Source organism: Rhinoderma darwinii, chromosome 1 (assembly GCF_050947455.1).
Source record: "Rhinoderma darwinii isolate aRhiDar2 chromosome 1, aRhiDar2.hap1, whole genome shotgun sequence".
NCBI lineage: Eukaryota > Metazoa > Chordata > Amphibia > Anura > Rhinodermatidae > Rhinoderma > Rhinoderma darwinii.
In genome coordinates this window covers 149,222,107-149,247,515 of record NC_134687.1, presented here as the reverse complement: position 1 = coordinate 149,247,515, position 25,409 = coordinate 149,222,107, and the positions used below count along the sequence as shown (strand labels likewise).

The 25,409-nt window shown below is 41.2% G+C and overlaps 1 protein-coding gene across 1 annotated transcript in view; it reads left to right on the top strand.

The window, feature by feature from the left end:
* Window positions 1-22,204, top strand: part of LOC142737586 (UPF0462 protein C4orf33 homolog) — a 102,931-nt gene extending 80,727 nt beyond the window's left edge. Inside the window, exons 4-5 of the mRNA XM_075849707.1 lie at window positions 19,217-19,422; window positions 22,108-22,204. Coding sequence (XP_075705822.1) covers window positions 19,217-19,422; window positions 22,108-22,204 — 303 coding nt within the window. The remainder of the gene's footprint in view (window positions 1-19,216; window positions 19,423-22,107) is intronic.
* The last annotated feature ends 3,205 nt before the right edge of the window (window positions 22,205-25,409 follow it).

The window sequence follows — 25,409 nt, the reverse complement described above, 5'->3', positions numbered from 1 at the left end:
CATGCTTGTATATATGTATGTATGTATCTTTGCATGTTTGTTTGTATGTATGTATGTTTTCATGTGTGTGTGTATGCATGTATGTATGATAGTTTGCATGTATATATGTGTGTATGTTTGCATGTATGTATATTTGCATGTATATATGTGCATGCTTGTATATATGTATGTATGTTTGTATATATGTATGTATATATGTATGTATGGCCATGTATGATACTGTCTGCTGGCGCCCTGTATCTAAGTCAACTTCGCGGCAGGCTTCTATACATGGTATAACAGTCAGTATCACACATTAAACTGAATCTAAGCCTACGACATGTTTTATTTCATTATTTTATTTTTTTACAGGTTTGGTGTTTGGACTACGTCGGTTTCGAGGACTACTTCGATGACGGTTTTTTTTCTACAATAAAATGGTTAATGAGGGTTGTGTTGGGGGTGCTTTATTTCAATAAAATATTTTATCTATATCTTTGTCTTTTTCTTTTCAAATTTTATTATTACCACTTTAGTAATGGCCGCTGTCTGAGTGACAACATCCATTACTAATGCGAGGCTTAGTGTTAGCCGGTGCAGAGGCTAACACTAACCACCATTATTACCCCGGTACCCAAAACCACCAGGGGTGCCGGGAAGAGCCAGGTACGATCCAGTACCCGACCATCTGTTGTGATGGTCGGGCCCTGGGGCGGCCGCAGGCTGGTATTATGAGGCTGGGAAGGGCCAAAAACAGTGGACCTTCCCACCCTTGTAATGCTAGGCTGCTGCTGCTGTGTTGTATCTGGCTGGTTATAAAAGTGGGGGGGACCCCACGTCATTTTTTTTAATTATTTATTTATTTACATTTTTTTTTTAAAAAAGACATGGGGTTCCACCCAATTTATCATAACCAGCCACATACAACACAGTGTTATTAGCCTGGGAATGGACAAAACCAGTGGCCCTTCCCACCCATGTAATGCCAGACTGCTGCGGCCTTGTATATGGCTGGTTATTAAAAATGTGGGGGACCCGTCTATTGCTAAATTTGTTAAATTCCAAAAAAAAACGACGTGGGGGTCCCCCCCATTTTTATAACCAGCCCGATACAACACAGCAGCAGCAGCCTAGCATTACAAGGGTGGGAAGGTCCACTGATTTTGGCCCTTCCCAGCCTCATAATACCAGCCTACGGCCGCCCCAGTACCCGACCATCACAACAGATGGTCGGGTACTGGATCGTACCAAGCTCTTCCCGGCACCCCTGGTGGTGGTGGGTACCGGGGTAATAATGGGTGGTTAGTGCTAGCCTCTGCACCGGCTAACACTAAGTACCGCCTTAATAATGGACGCTGTCAATCAGCCAACTGCCATTATCTAGGCACTAATAAAGTTTGAAAAAAAAAACACAAAGACAATTCTTTTTTATTGAAATAAGAAATCCCCAACAAAACCCTCGTTAACCATTTTATTAAAATTTGAAAAAACGCAGATCTACGCAGTAGTCCAACGAATCGTAGATGTAGTCCAATCGGTACATCAAAATCTGCAACAACATAAAAAAACAGTTATCAATGTGAACAATAACAATACTTCTACTCACCTACACACATATATACACGCACACACAAACAAACAACCATACACAGACACACACATATATACACAAACACAACAAGATATACACACACACACACATAAACAGACAAACACACACATATACACGAACTCACACATATACAAACAAAAACACACATATCCAAACACACACACACACAGTTATACACACATACACGAACACATATACACAAACACATATACAAACAAAAACACACATACCCAAACACACATATACACAAACACATATACACAAACACACCCATATATACACACAAACACACACCCATATACACATACAAAAACACACACAAACATCTACACACAAACATATACACAAATACACCCATATATACACAAACATATACACAAAACACATATACACAAACACACCCATATATACACACACACACATATAAAAACAAAAACAGACAAAGTCACATACCCAAACACACATATATACACAAACACACACATACACAAACACGGTTTCTTTTAAATGCTGCTGGGGAACCCGCTCGATCCACTATATACGGCTGCGCTACAGTGCAGCATTTAAAAGAAACAGGATCCTGACCTGTCCATAGAGTTTAAGGCAGCACAGAGTATTTCAGGAGATGAGCGTGCAGATTCAGTGCTGCTGCGAACTCTGCTCTTACCATTACGTAGCTCTCAGTCTGTTACCTCTCCTCCACTCCTGTCCTCCAGAACACCTTCACATGATTGGCAAGTCACCACGTAATGGTAAGAGCAGAGTTCACAGCAGCACAGAGTATTTCAGGAGATGAGCGTGCGGATCTTGTGCGGGGTGGTGACTTGCCAATCACGTGAAGGTGTTATTGAGGACAGGAGTGGAGGAGAGGTAACAGACTGAGCTACGTAATGGTAAGAGCAGAGTTCACAGCAGCACTGAATCTGCACGCTCCTCTCCTGAAATACTCTGTGCTGCTGTGAACTCTGTTCTTACCATTACGTAGCTCAGTCTGTTACATCTCCTCCACTCCTGTCCTCTATAACACGTTCACATGATTGGCAAGTCACCACCACGCACAAGATCCGCACGCTCATCTCCTGAAATACTCTGTGCTGCTGTGAACTCTGCTCTTACCATTACGTGGTGACTTGCCAATCATGTGAAGGTGTTCTTGAGGACAGGAGTGGAGGAGAGATAACAGACTGAGAGCTACGTAATGGTAAGAGCAGAGTTCACAACAGCACTGAATCTGCACGCTCATCTCCTGAAATACTCTGTGCTGCCTTAAACTCTGTGGACAGGTCAGGATCCTGTTTCTTTTAAATGCTGCACTGTAGCGTAGCCTTATATAGTGGATCGAGCGGGTTCCCTAGCAGCATTTAAAAGAAACAGGATCCTGACCTGTCCACAGAGTTTAAGGCAGCACAGATTATTTCAGGAGATGAGCACGGGCAGCCGTTCGTTTTTCCGAGCCGTGCTCCCATCATGCACACGACCGTAAAAACACCCGTTATTGCGGGTCGTAATTACGACCCGCAATAACGGGCTCATAGACTTCTGTTACCCACGGGTACCTTTCCGTATTCTCACGGGAAGGTGCCCGTGCCGTTAAAAAAATAGAACATGTTCTATTTTTCTATTTTACGGGCCGTGCTGCTATAATTATAATGACAGCACGGTTCGCAAAAGCGTCCGGCTGCCCGTGGCCGGCCGGCCGTGCTCGTACTTACGAGTCGTAATTACGAGCACGGCCCGTAAAATAAAAAAATAGAACATGTTCTATCTTTTTAACGGCACGGGCACCTTCCCGTGAGAAAACGGGAAGGTACCCGTGGCTAACAGAAGTCTATGGGCCCGCTATTTCGGGTCGTAATTACGACCCGTGATAACGGGTGTTTTTATGGTCGTGTGCATGAGGCCCCGTAATGACGGGTGGCTACATGTGTGCACCCGTCATTACGGCAGCGTTGCTAGGCGACGTCAGTAAGGGTATGTGCACACACACTAATTACGTCCGTAATTGACGGGACGTATTTCGGCCGCAAGTACCGGACCGAACACCCTGCAGGGAGCCGGGCTCCTAGCATCATATTTATGTACGATGCTAGGAGTCCCTGCCTCTCCGTGGAACTACTGTCCCGTACTGAAAACATGATTACAGTACGGGACAGTTGTCCTGCAGAGAGGCAGGGACTCCTAGCATCGTACATAAGTATGATGCTAGGAGCCCGGCTCCCTGCACTGTGTTCGGTCCGGTACTTGCGGCCGAAATACGTCCGTCATTTACGGACGTAATTAGTGTGTGTGCACATACACTAAATAGTCACTGTTCAGGGTGCTGAAAGAGTTAACTGATCGGCAGTAACTGTTTCAGTACCATGGACAGTGACTACTACCGATCACAGTACCTGTAAAAAAAAAGACGTTCATACTTACCGAGAACTTTCTGCTTCCTCCAGTCCGGTCTCCTGGCCGTTGCCTTGGTGACGCGTCCCTCTCGACATCCGGCCCGACATTCCTTGATGACGATGCAGCCTTGTGAGCGCTGCAGCCAATCACAGGCTGCCGCGGCCTCTGCAGCCAATCACAGGCTGCAGAGGCCTCTGCAGCCAATCACAGGCTGCCGCGTCAGAAAAGGTCGGAATGGAGGAAGAAGAGGGACTCGTCAACAAGACAACGACCGGGTACGTATGAAATGCTTTTTATTTTATTTTTAATCAGCAGCCTCTTTTCTCTATCAGTGATTGATAGAGACAAGTGGCTGCCGATTTGTATAATGTTTTTGACCGGGTTCGGTCAAAACGGGTTCGGCCGAACCCGGTGAAGTTCGGATTCGCTGCGAACCGAACTTTACCGGAAGTTCGGACCGAAACCGGGTTCGGTTGTCCCGGTTCGCTCATCTCTACCCCTGAGCATCAGTCTTACATTTTTGGACAATTCGGAAATAAGAGAACTTGAAGGTTTCCATACACGTTGCAATAACACTCATGATTTGTAATTGGTGTATATAGGCTACAGATAATTATCCTCCCAAGTCAAGAAGGTGAAACATTTTTCACAGTCAATATCTCTCTCTCTCTCTCTCTCTCTCACTCTCTCTCTCTATCTATATATATATATATATATATATATATATATATATATATATATATATACACACACACCGTATATGTATATAAATACACACATTATATATAAATATATATATTTTTTTACATGTACACACACAGTATATGTGCAGGTAATAAGGAGTCTCATCTTCTTTTATGTATTTATTTCCAAATGTATGCATAAATTAGTAATGCAAAGTATTAGCAAAGTAAAATAGGAAATAAACAGGCCAACAGTCTCAGGTTTTCCTTCCACGCCAGCCTGTCTTCTTACCATCTATTTTTTATGTCAAAGATTTTATGCAGTGATGAGGTTTATATTGAAAGTGTGGTGACATATTGCAGCCATCACGGGAGTCTTCTTTGATATTAAAATATGAATAAACTTTCATTTGGAGCTGTCTTCATCCTTCAATACAAAAGGGCCACCAAACCTCAGGATTGATTGCAGTGTTAAAGGATTAGATCAGTGGAATTAGATTTCCCTATCAGAGGCATTGAATTCATCCCAAGTGTCTCATTGATATTATGGCTTCAGGAAGGGAAGCAGGCGCCCTGCTCTGAATGACTTCAAGCAATCAATGTCACTTTCCTTTATGTGACTTTTTGCAGGTGTGTTTTCTATTTGAATTCAACCGAAAAATAGAAAAAGAAATACAATGAAAAAGCAATTAATTATTTTTTTATTTTATTATTTATGTGCAAACCAAGAAAGTTATTTTTTTTATAAGTTATTATGAAAGTGAATCATAATAAAAGGTACTGCAAATATACAATAATATTATGCAGCTTATATGGAATTCTAACTAAATCTCGACTAATTGATAAATGGGAACAGACAAAACTGTTTTAGGAAGGTCAACAATCCCATAGTAAACCTCAAGACTATTGTCTAAAAACATGAACTAATTTGAAGTTATTGAAACAATTGTTAACATTACTTTTGTTTGGTAAAAACTCTTTCCTGGCCAGCACATTCTCCATATACCTCAATGACTTTCCATAATTCCCCATCACTTTAATGGAGAGGACCGTAGACAAGTTCGGCCACCTCTTCATTCAGGTGTATAGAGAATGCATGGAGACTCCTATCCTCCAGATGGATAAGGGTCCTGGAGGTGGACTAAGAGGACTTTAACCCGTTAGTGACCACCAATACGCCTTTTTTAAGGCGGCCACTAACAGGCCTTAGGCTAGGCAGATGCCTTTTCACAGTTGCCTAGTCTAAATCCTGCATGGGTGTCCAGCGGGTGCTCCTGTTCTAACAGTCAGTATCAGATTTACCTTCTATCCTGACTGTTTAACCTCTGAGATGCCGTGGTCAATAGTGAGCACGGCATCTAAGTAGTATTAGAGGAAGTGGGCTCCATCTGTCATCCATCGGCAGCATGCAAATGTGATTGCGGGCCGCCGATAGGTTGCCATGGCAGCTGGGGCCTAACAAAGGCCCCGAGGCCTGCCATGGTTATCTGCCTATTAGGCCAAGAAAGAAGCATGGCCTAATAGTTTTACACTGACAGGCAATAATGCTTTGGTATACTAAGTATACCAAAGCATTATATAAGTGATCAAAATATCGCATAGTGAAGTTCCCCATTGGAATTAAAAACAGAAATAGTAAAATATTAAAAATTTTTTTTAAAAGTGAACAGTAAAAAAAAACAACAAAAAAACCCACAATTTTTTGCCCATAAAAAGTGGTTTTATTTTGTAAAAGTGTAAATAAAAAATACAATTGTAATGAACCAAAAAATAAAGTTAACAAGTTGTTTGAACTGCACGGTGAACAACATAAAAAAAAGAACACAAGAAAGAAAGGCAAAATTCCTTTTTTTTCCATTCTCTCCCCCAAAAATATTATAATAAAAATTAATCAATAATTCCTATGTACTTCAAAATGGTACCAAGGAGAACTACCTCTGTTCCTGAAAAAACAAGCCCTCAAATGGCAACATTGATGAAAAAGAAGTTATGGCCCTTGTAATACGGCAATGCAAAAAACTAAATATTTTAATTCAAAAGTGTTTTTATTGCAAAAGTAGTAAAAAAAAAAAAAAAGTACACAGATTTGGTATCTCCATAATCATACCAAACCATAGAATAGAGGTAACATGTTATTTATGCCACACAGTGAACAGCATAAATTTAAAATGCAAAAATCTATGGCGTAATTGAATTTTTTTTTCATTCCCATAAAAGTAATAAAAGCTAATAAAAAAAATGACACGTACCCTAAAATGGTGCAATTGAAAAATGTAACTTTTCCCACAAAAACACATGTCCTCATACAGCTACGTTTGAATAAAAAAAAGAAATATATTGCTTGGTCATGTAAACCTTTCAAAAGTGAATTTTTTTCAAATAAAAATGTCTATCAGTATGTTTTGTGCAGCTTTTGAATTAGCTTTTATTAAAAATTATTTTAACTTTTTGAGATACAGCTGCTTTATATTGTCTATACAGAGCATCTGTATGGTTCGCTGAATCCTTCTACCGACAGGTCCGAGGGACTGACGGGTTCAGTGAAAGCGTGTCCTGCGTGTCTCTGACATGCAGGATCCACCTGTTATCCATCACATATAAGTTCATAACTTAAATGTGATAGATTACAGATGGATCCACGCAGGACACGCTGACCCTGAACCCGTCAGGATTCAGGTCTTAGTGAACGATACAGCAGCTGTATCTCAAAAAGTGAAAATAATTTTTAATAAAAATGTATTTGAAAGTTGCACAAAACACACTGACTTGCATTTTTATTGAAAAAAAAACAACAACACTTTTCAAGGTCTACATAGCCTTTAAGGCCTAAAATAGGCTGGTCACTAAGCGGTTAAATTGACTCTGCAGCCAGAGCGTCACTTTTTATAAAATAACAGGGGTCGAATACGTAGCTGTACATTCCATTTATGTCTTTATCATGATAGAGGCTAAACATCGCCATTGTGATTATAACACGAATCATGACAATAGATGACACCATAACTTGAGAGAAGGGACAGAGGGAAGAGGTAGTCCGAAACTGCCTACGGAGCCGTGCTGAGGCCTAATATAAGGACTCAACACAGTATCCCACAATGGAGCAGGCAGAGGTTGTGAGATCATTCCCCAGTGTCGGCGATCCTACGCAATGCTCTAGTGCTGAGGAAATTACCAGGTAAGTATTGATTTTTTTTTCCACATGTAGAACAATGTAGACCATGCTCTGCTGTATAGCGATGAATAAATATTAATATTTGTCCATATAATATATGTCGAAGTCAGGGGACCATGCTCACTATAGCTTACATTCTATAGGATACAATATCATTGGAATCAAATTTTGATTTCATCTGAGTATGTAGGAAAGCTATGAATAGCTTTATTACATTATGGAATATTAACCTGTGTTATGATTCACAGCAAACACGAAAGAAATCCTGCCAATATCAACAAAGTCCTGCATGAATGCAAACCATTTAGGGAGCTGTGCGTCTCTGTTCTCATAGCTTAACAAAACCAGCTTCAGGGCTAGCAAAGTTTATTAATAAAATATGAGCTGGATTTAGGTGCAGAAAAGTTATATGGAAAATATTCCCATGTAGATTGCAGAAAGTTATTAATAATAATAATATGTTCAGAGAATAATGCAAGAAAAATGGAAGTGTCACAAAATACAATCTTTTACTGTAGACATTTCAGACCAATAACCTGTATGAAGAGGAGGTAATGCACTTCAATAGCAGGTGATACATTTCCCTGCTAATAGAATATATTTTTAATACACGCTTTCAAGAGCAGAATTTTCCCTCGGTTTCTTAAAAATCCAATCACTTTTATAAGTTCTTATTATCTGGGGCCAAAATACATTATAATTTTTGTGTTCTTGAGCAGATTTTAACATTCCTCTGAGGATCTGACTGCTGATATCATTTTAAAATGATCTGCATTTTGAGAAATAATGTCCGACCAATGTATCTTTTATTATAAGCTTAGTAGTACGACTGTCATCAACTCCCGGAGAAGAGTCTGAAAGCCCAATTGAAATCTTTCGTTCTTAATGCAAAACCGGAGCTGTAGTCACTTTTTGACCTGTGCTGTATCTTTTTGTGATGCTTGGACTTAGAATACCGGCCGAGGCATATTATTCTATTTTCAGTTGAAATGATGGAAATTATTCTCTGTGCTTGAAAAAGTTTTCTATAGAACTTTATGTTTAAGAAATGTATAAGGCAATGACTAAGAGAGTAAATATCTTTCAGTCTGTATCGCTTTGTAACCGTCTGACTAGTCTGGAATTCACTACAATAGCCATATTAAATCTAATATTGGGCTGCAAATATGACATTTGAATATTATATTTTAAAATTTCACAAACATTAGTAAACAATTTAAATAAGACATTCTTACTATGAAATTGTAAATATTTTCATTGCATTTATATAGTAGCTTTCGTGTCTGATATATATGGCATAACGTACCCCCCTACTATAAATTATAAGAATATGATAAGTCACCAAGGAGTCCTGTGAACATATAAAAGCCCATTTATACAGGTCACACAACTCTAAAGTGATTCCTAATATTTTTAGGAATTTTTAGTAGGGGGGACATATTATGCCATGGTTTAAGGGGAGTGGGAGCTGTACAGTTAATTAGTGGATGACACAGCAAAAGGAACTTTTTGTAAAAGCAATCTGCAAAAGACCTCTTCGGCAGGAAGACGTTAATCTATGCCTATGCAGTACTTCTCATTTAAGTGTGATGATTTTACAAATATTACTTACAGACAGACAGGTCAATAACAAATATTTATTAACATCTATTACAGTTGCAAGAAAAAGTAATTGACCCGCACCCAATTTATTCTATTTTTGCTAATTTGTCACAATGTATCAGAACAACCAACTAATTTTAATATAAGATAAAGACAACACAAGTAAACACAAAATGCAGCTTTTACATGATTTTTCAATTTATTAAGGATAAAGATTTATTTTAAACTGTTCTTATTCTGACTCAATAACTTGGCTGTAAGTCTAATAGCACGCAAACTGTAGTACTGTTAATGTATTTTCTTGCAAGTTAGTTCTCCTCCAGGAGAAGGAAAAACAATCTCTGTAGTGCCACCTATTGGAAGTAGCTTCCCTTTAAGTCAATGTTTGATCCATAGAAGAGCCTTGAAACATGACTAGGGATTTTAGACAAGCCCGATTCTCTGGAGACAGCTTTTTCTGTCTTTTTTTTTTTGCCCCTCTTCAGTACAGAGCAGGGTGCTGACTGGCTGGGTGAGTGGCCTTTCACGTAGCACTGGGGATGTGCTGGTTCTCATTAACAGCGTCAGACTGGGGAGCCTAAGGCCCCCGAATTTGATTGAGACTGGGTCCCACACTATATCCTATTTTCCCGCCCTGCTCTACCCCAATTTTTTTTTATTGAAGACAGTATAGCTATACAACAATTTTTCAACAACACGACAGGCTTAGATACAGCCGCTTGTCAGTGCACTGCCCCTGGATATTACGTTATAATGAAAATCAGGGCTGTGGGCCTGGAACCTGTATCCATAGACACATCGGTCCTCCTCCAAATAATTTTCCCCATCTTAAACTAATGTCTATATAATGTATGTTTATATTAGTATAAATATGAATAAGCCAGTCACTAAATAATACCTTTGTACCATGACATACTGTATAACTGCCATAAAAGAGCAATATTACCACCACATAGTGACCATATAGTGGTAGATACTAATCCTACACAGGCTGCCTGCAAACCAGGTCAATTATACTACAGTTACATCTAGTGACTCACTGGTGAAGTCTTTTCTGATTCCAGGTGTTCACTTTCCCTTTTCTTCTCCATCCAGCCCAGACCGCTATGACAACCTTTTTTGGATACAACTTGTCTCTGCAGAGTTTGCTGCCCAAATGTCTTTGACTCTTCACTTTCCATTCTGCTGCGCCCTTTAACATTGCTCTTTGCCGCAAAAATAGTACCACACAGATAGTGCAGCTTATGGAATGGGCTCAGCCTATGAGCCCGCACCATAGTTCCCCTTCCGTATTCCCCTGTACATATACGGAAGATGTTGGAAAGAGGGGTTTATTTTTAGGGTTTGTGTTTTAAAACACTTGTTTATCTGTGTATTGCTCATGAGCATAAGCAACATCCAGCTATAAAGTGGAAATTTAGTAGGTAAAAAAAACAAAAAGCAGAATACGGCAATGTTTCCATTGCTATACAAACTGTAAATTATTAAATAAATATTATATATTACATATTACTCATTTAACATCTACTGCAGAGATTTTGATTAATTTATGTAGCCATCATGTTTTTTAACTGCCCCCTGCTCTCCACTTTAGAAGAATAGCATCTGTATATTACTTTAATACATTAGGAGTTGATTTGTGTTCTATCTATGGGAACCACAGCGATTTATAACCTGCATCAGGTAAAAGTTCTATCTGTTAGTTTATTAATAAATTAACTGTCTTTGCTACATTTAAAGTCTATCTTGTAGTTTGCATGCCTTTGAAATTCTCAGTTTATTACAAAGTAACAATCCACATTAATTGTCCACTACGTCTCATACATGACCCCATATGTTTTATGGTGTTTGCTGTTCATCTCTGAACAGTTGCCAGCTATCTTTAGTTTTCGCATTGATTTATTTCCACTAGAGAAGCTCTTTCGAGACACCCGCCTTTGTTAGGGAATCTTTCAGAAAACATATTATAATTAGTGTGACGATCGCCGATCTCAGGTCACGTCACAGGGGTGAACTACACTACTGAGTTTATTAATTTACCTCATAAATCCACGCCCACCTACTCTAGATGACAGGATTATGCTAAATTACTCCCGTAGTTTCCAACACCCCAATAATTTATACCACAGTATGCTACCACCACCTATACTTATCTAGGCAATAGGGGCCTAAGTCTCTATGTTCCCTTAACACCAGTTCCTATAACACAGGTTATCTAAATTGAACATAAAATACAGGTAACGTTCCTCACCTTCGGAAGATTAAGTTCCGTAAGACTACAAGGAAGAGACTTATAAATATTTCAAATTTAATACACAATAGTGCAGTGCAATACATAAAATAGATGTCAGATTAAAAGATAAAAAATATACATACAGTTACAATGCAATCAAACAGTTTATGAAAATAAAAGGGATAAAAGAAACAGAACAAAACCTTACTGATGTACAGCGGCGATATCCTGGCTGTGGGGACAGCTGAAAATATGGGCAGTCACTCCAACCGAGATATGGATCCCCAACGACTGACACTGACCCTCACTTCTCATGGCATTTTAAACCCAGTTTTTTCCCTCCAGTTCACTGGCTGGTGATGTCACTGAGAGGAGGCTGTTCATATGATAATGAAGGGTACTCCTCCCATTACACAGTTGTATTTCTATAGAGAAACATAAAAGTGATCATGTGTCCTTGCAGGAATCCCCTAGAAATATAATATTACCTGCATTCACCTGTGCAGACATTTACCAACCAGGGCATATCAAACACCACTATAATAGGCCCATGTTTTTAGCCAATAGCCAATCCCAGGTAGTTCCTCTGAGTGTAGGGATCTGAATTTGACATATATATGAGGGCTATTTTCCCTGATCATAACTAGCTATGTGGGTCATTACAAATATAAATTATGACGGGGTTTGCCTTGATGTATCATACTTTCTTTGAACACCATGCCATTCTCCCATGTTTCTCCTGGTCCACAGACAGACACACCACAGGCATCCATTTGCATAGCTTTAGATGTTTGGTCAGGATGTTTGGTCAGCCCTAGTGACAAATCCTTAATCAGCACATCTCGCACCTTGGTGAGGAAAGAGCCAATTAAACATTTGTCAGACAGTGGACATCCTTTGATGGCCAAAGATCTGCATTTCCTATGCAAATCAGATGTATCTTCTGTGTCAGAGGGAGTTATGAAATTACCTCCTAGTAACCTACTTTTGATTCTCTTACCTATAACACCACACCTCCCCCCTTAAGACATGGCATGGGATCATTGATATAGCCATCAATATCCCAAGCCGATCTCCGCAGCTTCCCCCTGGCGCGATAACCCATCTGCGTTGCCATGCTCACTGCCCTTTTTGTGCTGGATAGTGAAATCATATTGTTGCAAGGCTAAACTCCATCTCAGCAGCTTCCCGTTATCACCTGCTACCCTGTGCAACCAACTAAGTGGGTTGTGGTCGGTCACTACGGTAAATCTGCGCCCATAGAGGTATGCCTGTAATTTCTGCAAGGCCCATACAATGGCCAAACATTCCTTCTCTACAGTGGCATACGCAACCTCCCTCGGTAGAAGCTTTCTGCTCAAATACATTATTGGATGTTCATGCCCTTCTGGATTTACCTGGCTGAGCACTGCGCCTAGCCCATAGGCGCTGGCGTCAGTCTGCACCACAAACTTACGAGTGAAATCCGGGCTTTGCAAGACTGGGGAGCTAGCAAGGGCAGCTTTTAAAGCTGACAGAGAACTCTCGCAGTCGGCAGTCCAATTAACTATTTGAGGCTGTTTCTTCTTTGTGAGGTCTGTCAAAGGTTTTGCTAGGGAACTATAGTTAGGAACAAACTTTCTATAGTATCCTGCGGTCCCCAAAAAGGACATAACCTGTTTTTTGGTCTTAGGAGTGGGCCAGGCAGAAATTGCATCAACCTTTCCTGGCTCTGGCTTTAGTGTCCCTCCACCCACCTTGTGCCCGAGGTACTGCACTTCGGTCATGCCGATTTGACACTTTCCAGGCTTGATGGTCAGTCCTGCATCCTGGATACGCCTGAGCACCTGTGACAGGTGGGTCAGGTGATCCTCCCAGGTCTGACTGAATACAGCAATGTCATCCAGGTAAGCGACAGCAAACCCTTCAAACTTCTCTAACAGCTTGTTCACCAAGCGCTGGAATGTGGCAGGAGCATTTTTCATACCAAAGGGCATTACCTTGGACTCATAGAGTCCAAAGGGGGTGATGAAAGCAGACCTCTCCTGCGCTTCCACGGACATAGGGATTTGCCAATACCCCCGACTTAAATCCATAATTGTTAGGTACCGGGCACCGGCTAGCTGATCCAAAAGCTCATCTATGCGGGGCATTGGATACGCGTCAAACACAGTGATGGTATTCAACTTCCTGTAGTCCACGCAAAATCGTGTTGTCTTGTCCTTTTTGGGGACAAGCACTACAGGTGATGCCCAGGCACTTTGAGACTCCTGGATCACGCCCAGCCCTAACATTTCCTCTATTTCTTTCTTCATGTCAGCCCTCACTTCTAGGGAAACTCTATAAGCTGCTTGCCTAACAGGTTGGTGATGCCCCGTGTCTACATGGTGAGTTGCTAGCGGAGTTCTCCCAGGTCTCCCTGTAAAAGTGGCAAGGAAGGGGTTAAGTACCTCCTGCAGCTGGAACTTCTGACCCTCAGACAGCTGTGAATTGACTACGGCATCCTCAATGGATCCTATCTCCTTTGCGGAAGCCACTAAATCCAGCAGTGTTTCACTTTCTCCCTCCTCTGGCAAACTGCAGACTGGCAGAGCGCACATATCCCGGTCATAATGCGCCTTGATCATATTCACATGAAAAACTTTGTGTTTCTTGCGAACATGATCGATCGTGACTACGTAGTCCACATCGTTGAGGCGTTGATGAATTGGATATGGGCCTTCCCATGCTGCCTGGAGTTTGTTTTGGGTCATAGGGACCAGTACCCATACCTTCTGACCCACCGCATACACTCTCTCTCGGGCATTCCTATCATACCACCTCTTCTGACTTGCCTGTGCCTGCACCATATTCTCATGTACTAGGCCTGTCAGTTCCTGCATCCTCTCTCTGAATTTCAAGACATAATCTATCACAGAGACCTCTGGTGTAACCAATTCTCCCTCCCATGCTTCTTTCATGAGATCTAGGGGTCCCCGTACCCTCCTTCCATACAGGAGCTCAAAGGGTGAGAAACCGGTTGATGCCTGCGGTACCTCTCTGTAAGCAAATAGAAGGTGCGGGAGATAACGCTCCCAGTCTCGCCCTTGGGACGCCACAAGCATTCGTAGCATCTGCTTGAGGGTCCCGTTAAACCTTTCACACAGACCATTAGTCTGAGGATGGTAAGGGCTGGCCACCAGGTGTTGCACCTGTATTTTCTTACAGAGGCACTGCATCAAATTTGACATAAACTGGGTCCCCTGATCTGTGAGCATCTCCCTGGGAAATCCTACACGGGAAAATATGGTCAGAAGGGCGTCTGCTACCTTATCAGCCCTGATGGAGGATAATGCTATGGCTTCTGGGTAACGTGTGGCATAATCCACTACCGTCAGGATAAAGCGCTTTCCAGAACTGCTGGGTATGGCCAAGGGCCCTACCAGATCCACAGCAATCCGTCGAAAAGGCTCATCAATTATGGGCAAAGGAATGAGGGGGGCCCGGTGCACAGGTCCCGACTTCCCCATCCTTTGGCACACATTACAGGAACGGCAGTAATCTGTCACATCATTCCCCAGGCCAGGCCAGTAAAAGTTGTGTTTTAGGCGACTCTTAGTCTTACTTATCCCTAGGTGACCAGCTAGTGGTATTTCATGAGCCACCCGCAGGAGTTGTTCCCTGAACTGACGTGGCACCACTAGTTGCCTGTCTTTTAATACATCCTGCTGGGGGTCAGTGGAAATACTTTGTCTATACAGTCTCCCCTGGTCCCAGGTTATTTTTTCAGTGTCCCCCTCCTCTGGGGTCCGATCAGCCAGCTGTCGCAGCTTCTGCAGACTATCGTCAGTGCGTAGGGCCGTCTGAAACAACTGACATTCTGCGTCTGTACTGGCTGATAGCAACACATTCTGACTAACTTCTGCCGCTGGCTGCGGGCTGTCAGCTGTCCCCACTTCCTCTGCAGCAGACACAGTAGGGGGCCCAGAACCCAGGTTTGTGTTACAGGCACCCTGACTGCGCGTCACAGGAGAAATGGACACAACCTTCTCCCCGTCTTGGTGAACTGGTGTGTGTGTGCATGTGACAGGGATTTCATGCATGTTTATGACGTTTCCCGCTACTAAATCTACACACAAATCATTATCTGACGCTATACAATCACTTACATCATTGCTAGTTATACAGTCTATATCCAATGCATTGTCAGATGAGTCTAGGCTATCACTAAGCACAGTAACATTATGTAAGTCTATAACATTGCTGGACACAGGGTCATCACATTCCATAGTATTGACAGTTTCATTATTATCATATACTACCTGCGGTGACACACATGGGGCAGCAAGTACGCTAGAGTCCTCCTCAAGGTCTGAAGAAATATATCTGGAGACTAAACGTCCCAGATCGGTTCCTAGTAACACATTAGTGGGGATTTTATCCGTCACTCCCACATCCATCATCCCTCTTCCCGCCCCCCAATCCAGGTAAACTCGTGCCATGGGTAAGGCCGGGATCAGACCACCAACTCCAGAAACAGTTAGAGTTTTTCCTGGGATAATGTCTTCTGAAGAAACAAGCTCTGGGTGGACAAGAGTCATTTCGGCACCAGTGTCCCTCAGTCCCATGGTAACCGTCTTGCCCACAGTGACCGCTTGTAAATTGTCACAAGATGCCCTCTCCCTCCCACCCACAAACAAAACTGCTGGGGACAAAATAGATGGTTTGGGCAAAGGGGTATTTTTCATCTTCTCTGGGCAAGCAGTGCTGATATGCCCCACTTGGTTGCATCCAAAACACCTGCGATTATCAACAGCAGGCCTGGGAAGTGGGGCAGGGGCAACACCTCCTGGTGATCTGCGAGTAGGGGCAAAAGTGTTAATAGGGGGCTTTCCCCCTTTCCAGCCTGGAACAGCAGGCTTTCGCGCCTCTGGCGCTCTGTTGGCGGCATATACATCCGCTATCTGGGCAGCTTTATCCAGGGTCTTGGGCTCACGGTCCAAAATAAACTGTCGTACTTCCATAGGACAGGTGTGGAGAAACTGGTCCAGGATCATCAGATCCTCCAAATCTTCAAAGGTGTTGACAGCTAATCCCTCCGTCCACTGCCTGAAGTGGTTCTTTAGTCCATCGGCCAGGTCTGAGTAACTGTCAGTACCCGTGCGCTGCAAAGCCCGAAATCGTTTCCTGTATACCTCTGGGGTGAGGTTAAATCGTTGGATTAAGGCCTTTTTAATAGCCTCATAATCTTGATCGATAGTTGTGGGCAGGGCTGCAAACACCTCCAGAGCTTTGCCTTTCAGCCCTGGAGTCAGATACTTAGCCCAGTCTGCAGGTGGCAGTTGGAATTGTCTGCAGACCTTTTCAAAACCTTTCAAATAAACATCCAGATCGCCGTCTTTCTCCATGACAGGGAAACGCTCTAGACGGGGTTTAAGGTTGATTGTGCCTGTGGACTCACTCTGAGGCGAGGATGAAGCACTTGGCAGCTGCATTTGGGTCAACTTGAGCTGGTACTCCCGCTCTGCCTGGCGTTCTTCTCGCTCCGCTTGACGTTCTGCAAACTCTCGATCTGCTTGGCGTTGTGCAGCTTCTCGTTCTGCTTGGCGCTCTTGCATCACCAGTTGCATCCGCATATTCGGATCACAGTTGCCAATCTGCTGGAGGATTAAAGAAAGAGAAGACTCCATACCGTTTTGAGACCTGGTACTGCTGGTACTGCCATGCCCAGCCAGTTCCTGACTTGAGTCTCCTGTCCGTTCCTCTGAGGCTGAAGTTTCCTGCTCTGTTCCCTCGGAATGGTGGAGCTGTGTATCATCTGCCACCAACGCTAGGATCAGATCCACTTTATTTTTGTTCGTTCCGTCCAGCCTTCTCTCCTCACAGAGGACTAGCAGTTCATCTTTCCTCTTATTTCTATACACCTCTGCCATCTTATCAGCGGTTTTTCAAAATAAAAGAAAGAAAAGAAAAAAACAAGAAGGGGAAGGGAAACTGTTTTGCACGTGTGTATGTTAGCTGACAAATAGTATGCACTGAGTTCTTCCTTGTGGACTGTTGTATTCTTTTCAAGGATACTCCAGCCCTTAAGTGTAAAGGTTAATTTCTTAAACAAAACACTTAACGTCTTTAACAGTGTAAATGACAATAACACTATCCCACCGCTGCCACCACTCTGTGACGATCGCCGATCTCAGGTCACGTCACAGGGGTGAACTACACTACTGAGTTTATTAATTTACCTCATAAATCCACGCCCACCTACTCTAGATGACAGGATTATGCTAAATTACTCCCGTAGTTTCCAACACCCCAATAATTTATACCACAGTATGCTACCACCACCTATACTTATCTAGGCAATAGGGGCCTAAGTCTCTATGTTCCCTTAACACCAGTTCCTATAACACAGGTTATCTAAATTGAACATAAAATACAGGTAACGTTCCTCACCTTCGGAAGATTAAGTTCCGTAAGACTACAAGGAAGAGACTTATAAATATTTCAAATTTAATACACAATAGTGCAGTGCAATACATAAAATAGATGTCAGATTAAAAGATAAAAAATATACATACAGTTACAATGCAATCAAACAGTTTATGAAAATAAAAGGGATAAAAGAAACAGAACAAAACCTTACTGATGTACAGCGGCGATATCCTGGCTGTGGGGACAGCTGAAAATATGGGCAGTCACTCCAACCGAGATATGGATCCCCAACGACTGACACTGACCCTCACTTCTCATGGCATTTTAAACCCAGTTTTTTCCCTCCAGTTCACTGGCTGGTGATGTCACTGAGAGGAGGCTGTTCATATGATAATGAAGGGTACTCCTCCCATTACACAGTTGTATTTCTATAGAGAAACATAAAAGTGATCATGTGTCCTTGCAGGAATCCCCTAGAAATATAATATTACCTGCATTCACCTGTGCAGACATTTACCAACCAGGGCATATCAAACACCACTATAATAGGCCCATGTTTTTAGCCAATAGCCAATCCCAGGTAGTTCCTCTGAGTGTAGGGATCTGAATTTGACATATATATGAGGGCTATTTTCCCTGATCATAACTAGCTATGTGGGTCATTACAAATATAAATTATGACGGGGTTTGCCTTGATGTATCATACTTTCTTTGAACACCATGCCATTCTCCCATGTTTCTCCTGGTCCACAGACAGACACACACACCACAGGCATCCATTTGCATAGCTTTAGATGTTTGGTCAGGATGTTTGGTCAGCCCTAGTGACAAATCCTTAATCAGCACATCTCGCACCTTGGTGAGGAAAGAGCCAATTAAACATTTGTCAGACAGTGGACATCCTTTGATGGCCAAAGATCTGCATTTCCTATGCAAATCAGATGTATCTTCTGTGTCAGAGGGAGTTATGAAATTACCTCCTAGTAACCTACTTTTGATTCTCTTACCTATAACACCACAATTAGTCAAATAAGTATGCATTAGGGAATGTCACAAGTGACCTCTAGAATGAAGTCACCAGCACATATGTTATATGTATGAAAATCTGTCAGGTGTAATCATTGTACTAATTGTTATATTGTAATATTTATTAGAAAGAGCTACCACTGGAATTTGCAGCAGATACCACATCAGAATGGGGCAAATGGCATGGCGCTGTTCTAATCCCCTGGTCCTATTTCCCTCCTGGTGTTGACACGATGAATTCCTATGCTATCCATGGCACTGGGATTGGTAGAGTTTATGAGTCCTTATATCCAATTCCCCCACAGGAAATAGCTGAAGGACAAGGCCCCAATTTGTAAGTGTGTTTATATATTTCTTTAATATGATTTTTGAGTTAACTGTAATAAGGGTTTAATATTTAGTCATATTGAGTTAGCCCACGGATACATTACACTGGACTAATCTGTGGGTTATACCATTCTACTGGGAAAAGACAGATGACTTCCACACTGTTATAAAGAATGTTTTTGAGCAGAATTTCTAATGCATTTACATTATAAAACTGTATGATTTTCTATTCTATAAAAAAATAAAAAACGAACAACACCATAATGGCCAAGCAGAGAAAGAAGGTGAATAAGCACAGGTAAAATGTGAATAAAGGAGAGGTTAAAGGGGTTATTCAGGATGTGATTTTTTTTCATTATAGGCTGGAAATGAAATAAAAAATCCAAAAATCAATATAAACCTAGCCTTGCTCTTGACGATCCAGCGCTGTCGCCTTGGCAGCACCTTGTTTACATACACGTAACATGTGACTACTGCAGCCAATCAGAGGGCTCAACATTATGCCAGAAATACGTTACATCACCACCAAGCCCCACTGAGCCCTCTGATTGGCTGCAGCGGTTACATGTTATGTGCATGTAATTAACCGCCGGAGCGACAGTGCTGGGTCACCGGTGCAAGAATAAGTACATATTGCTTTTTTGGTTTATTTAATTTCTAGCCCCCTAATAAAAAAAAATACACATCACGATAACCCCTTTATTCAAGTTTGGCGCCATCCCCCTTTCCTTCCGCTGCCCCTTGTCACCTTCTGCTCTTCCTTGTTTGCCTTTTTCTCCTTTTCTTTTTTTTCCCCTCTTTCTCTTTGCTCATCTTCTCCTTCGCAAGTGTAATTGTCTTCTTCATCTCTTCTTTTTCCTGTCCATGTTTATCTTCCCCCATTACGTTGTCTCCTTGTCAAACTGTTTCTTCTTCTCCTTGTTATTTTCTTTGTTTCTCTTTTACCTATAAAGCACCTTTTTTTTCTTCTTCTCTCTTTGCTTCTGCTTGTTTGTTTTCTCCTTCTCCCACACCACCTACTATACAATGACAAGAGAAATAAACTGAACATAATAAAACACTAAATATTGAATTGGACAATACAGAAGAAGGTAGAAGTACTTGCTTTGTGTGCCAAGGCCATGTAAGGCTATGTAAACCAGCCATCCTGGCAGCTGCTGTGCAAACACTGTAGATTTGCGAAGGATATAACATGAGCAAGAGACATTGAATGCTAGATCCTGGTTTGATTGTCTAAAGTAGGAGACTTCAAACCATCAAATAAATCTTGGAAACAAGGGTTAGAATCAGAGGCCACAGAATATAATGGTTACAAGTAAATAACATATTGTATAGCCAGTAAAGTAGAATAAATTAGAATTAAATTTTAAAGTTTTTCCTCATGGATGTTTCCTTTTATAGTTATGCCCTGCCTTGGTATTCCCCCACCCCCCCATAATATTGTTTTTTTATTATAAATTCTTATTTACTATATGTAAATAGTTTGAGTTATTTATGCCTTAAGAGCAGTGCTTCAGTGCTTGTAATTTTCTTTACAAAATACTATAGGGATATTCTAGGGTATACGTCTGGGTAGCCACGTATCATAAATGCAGCGGAATTTCTACAACGTAATTGTGTGTGGAAAATTCTGCAGCATTTACAGCAGCAGCAAAGTGGATGAGATTTAGAAAATTTCATGCCCACGCTGCGGAAAAAAACGCAGCGTAAACGTTAGTAAATTAACCTGCGGTGCTGAATTTAATTCCGCAGCATGTCAATTTATGCTGCGTTTTTGTTTATTCTATGTTGCGAGTTTTCCCCATTGAATTCAATGGGGATGCAAAACCTGCGACAGATTGTCAAGTGTTGTTATGACTGCGATTCCGCCGCAAAAATCGCGACTCCAGAAAACAAAAATCATACTTACCCAGAACGCCCTCCTTCTTCCTACAATCCAGCCTCCTGGGGTGACTTTTTAGCCCATGTGACCACTGCAGCCAATCACAGGCTATAGCGTCACATGGCCTACAACGTCATCGTAGGAGGCCAGACTACACTCAGAGAAGATGGAGGGGGTAAGTATGAGTGCTTTCTTCCGCAGTGGATATTCTGTTTGGAAAAACCGCACCACAATGGGGTGTGATTTTTCAGACAGAACGTTCTGCAGGTTCCAGTTTGGACACGCTGCGTGATTTTTACGCAGCGTATCCGACCCGTGGGAACCCGGCCTAAAGGGATTGTCTGTTTTTAGGAAACCCATTTCATATTTCTTGTCTCTCAAATCCCATTGGTTATCTGTAATTTTCTCAGAATGTTAAATAATTAATAGTTTACCATTACTTGCTGAGAAGTTCATTAAAAAGTAATATTAAATATGGCTAAACTAGAAAAATTATAAAATCTCTAAAAAAAATACAATTACCAAACTTTGGCTACTGCTCTAACTTTTGATTTACTACATTTAATGGAGGTCCTTTTCAAAATATAGTAAGGAAACTTTCTCCTTTAACTTTAAAACTTCACTTCCCTTAGACACTGGTATAAATGCTTTAAGGGGAGATATACTCTGTACATACTACGCTACATCTGATGAAGCATGCTACGTTTTTTTTTAATTACAAGTGGAGTTAGGCTTTAATAAGATGTACGATAAGATATGTTTCTATGCATATATTTCTATAATTGTTTATAAATGTGTTTACTTGTATAGTCATCGTCTGGAATATTTCAAAGAATTTAACCTAAAATGGATTATGGGAGAAGAATGGCAACAGCCCAACTCTTCCTTCTGGGAATCTACTGCATGATAGTTGCTGGTGTCATCTTTACAAACATAAATGTACACAATCATTCCCTTTTTTTTGGTGCATATTAGTATGGAATTACCTTACTGTTTCCCATAACTGATTTCTGTACAATTATGTATGCTAACAATATTTTTATTTTATTTTATCCCACACTACTAGTACCTGACTCAAATATAGTGAAATTGAATAAATGCTTGGCTAAAGGACAGAAAACATAATGTTGTTGAAAATGGTGTAAATTCAAAAAAGGGACTTGTAACCAGAACCTCAAGGATCAGTTCCGAGTCCTATTTTATTTAATGTATTTGTTAGTGATATTGCTTATGGCCTACAAGGGAAGGTATGCCTTTTTGCATACGATACAAAGATTTGTATGAGGGTTGATATTCCATACGGTGTATGTCAAATGCATAGTAATTTAGAGAAAAAAAGAGGAATATGTGGAACAAATAAATCCAGAAAAAGAATACAGAATAAATGGTGAGGTAACACCGATAACTACAGAAGAATACAAACTTGGAGATATTTCAGATGATATGAAGGTAAAAGTCAATAAGTTACTTGGTTGTGTAGGAAGATGTATTACTAGCAGGAAGAAGGGGGTTAATGGTAAAAAAAAATCAAAGGAGGGCAACTAAAATGAGGGCGGGGATGGGGGAATTAAAATTGGAGGGAGGAAGACAGAAATGTAACAGAAGAAAAACTTCTTGTCAGAAAGAGTGATAGACCCATGGAGCAGTCTTCCAGCTGCTGTTGTGGGAACACTTAGGCTGGGTTCACACACCCTATTTACGGACGTAAATCGGGCGTTTTAACCTCGAATTAAGTCCGAAAATACAGCTCCAATGCGCTGGCAAACATCTGCCCATTCATTTGAATGGGCTTTACGATGTTCTGTGCCGACGGTCATTTTTTTTACTCGTCGCTGTCAAAAGACGGCGCGTAAAAAAGACGCCCGCGTCAAAGAAGTGCCTGTCACTTCTTGGGACGTAATTGGAGCCGTTTTCCATTGACTCCATAGAAAAACAGCTCCAATTACGTCCGTAATGGACGCTGCGAAAAACGACTGCACTTGCCATTACGTCTGAAATTCAGGAGCTGTTTTCTCCTGAAAACAGCTCCGTAGTTTCAGCCGTAATGGACGTGCACGTGTGAACATACCCATACAGTTAAAGCATTCAAGAATGCTTGGGACAGACATATGGTTATTGTCCAAACATTTAAAAATTAAAAAACGGGGGGGAGTATATACAGTGTTTGATTTTTTTTTTTTTTCTTAAATGTGTCTGGAGGGATTTGTATATTATGATAGGCAGACAGAAATCTACTTTGAACCTTTAAAACTGGAGAGATATTAAATTGTTGAACATGTTCTACATTTTTATTCTGTAACGGAGTTTCTCCATTTAATATGCATTTACTAATTTCATAAATAAAGTACATTTATTTTGTATATGGTTTTTTATTTGTTCGACTGGGTCCCCTAGTTTTCTTCCACCGACCAGGAGACATACGACTGGCATACAATGACACTGTCATCTGTGTTGGGTACATTGGACTGTTGGCCTCATGGGGGCATGGACTGATGTGTATGGTTTATAGATAAATTATAATAATATAGAATTAGGAATATCTTCTGTGCCCACTGCTACAGAGTGACAGAAGATCTCCCTGATCCCAGCCATATACTCCGTCATCTTTCTTATTGAAGCTGATTGATCCAGAATAGGGATCTCCTTAAACTAAACTGCCCAATTGACCAATTCAGGAAATATATGGAAACAATGTTAAGCACCTGAACTGAGGTTGCATATTGTCCAATACTATGTCCCTTTGCCGACATCTGCCATGTATATGCGGCAGGTGTCGCAGGGGGATGTATGGAGCAAGCTCAGGAGCTAAGCCCTCTTCATACACAGTGGTTGTCAGCTGTATATTACAGCTGACACCCTGCTCTAATGGCTATGATCGGCAATAACTCTGATCCTGGCTGTTTAGCCCTTTACATGTTCTGGTCAATAGTGATCACGGCATCTAATGGGCTAGACATAGGGGGAGCTTGCGCTCACCCCATCACACTTCCCGCGAATGTTGGGTGCCGATGGGTTGCCATGGCAGCCAGGGGCCTAATGAAGGTCTCCAAGTCTGCCATCTTAGTACCAATATGATAATGCTGACAGGATAATACACTGCAATACATGTATTGCAGTGTGTTATACTAGCGATTGCCACGCCCGTGACAATGTGAACTATTAAAATATCATGTTATTTATCATGCACGGCGAACAATGTAAAGGATTTTTATAAATAGTCCAGAATTGTTGTTTTTTGGTGACTTTGCCTCCTCCAAAACATTTAACAAAAAGTGATCAAAAGTTGTTTGTACCCCAAAATGGTGCCAATAAAAAAGACTTCTTACCCTGCAAAAAACAAGCCCTCGCACAGCTCCATTGAAGGAAAAATAATTTATTTTTTTTATTAAAAGGTGTTAGTATTTTGTAAAATTAGTAAAATATAAAAAATAGTACATAAATTTGCTAGCACTGCAATTGTACAGACCCACAGAATAAAGTTAACATGCCATTTCTATTGCATGGTGAATTTTGCACAAATAAAACCCATAAAACAAGGAACTGCTGCTTTTTTTCCATACCACCCCACAAAAAAAGTCTACATTTTCCAATACATTATATAGTATATGAAATGGTGCCACCCCCCATAAAAACAAAAAAATAAACAAAAAACTAAATAAAGAAAACTTTGCGTAAAGCCTATCACTGTGACAAAACCCTAAAGGACTTATACAAGTGAATATAATTGCATTCACTAAATCCACCCCCTCCCCCACTTTATGCTAGAAAGTGAATCTAATTGCATTAACTAAATTGCATCAATTAAAGAAAGCACTTCCTAGTTCTGTGAAGTCGCATCGTATATCACATGATCGCTCTTGGCCAGTCAACAGCTCTGAAATGGAACACGTGACACACACTCCACGGCTCCTTAAGAGCAGAAGTCATAAATGCATCAAATGTTCGTTTTCAGAGCTGCTGACTGGCTGAGAGAGATCATGTTATACAAAAGTTTGACTTCACAGTGCCAACAAGTGCTTTCTTTTCTTCCCCCTATTTGGCACTTTGGGTGATTGTTTAGTGAGGTATAATTGTACATACTAGTGTAAATGTATTATGTTATCATACTGATG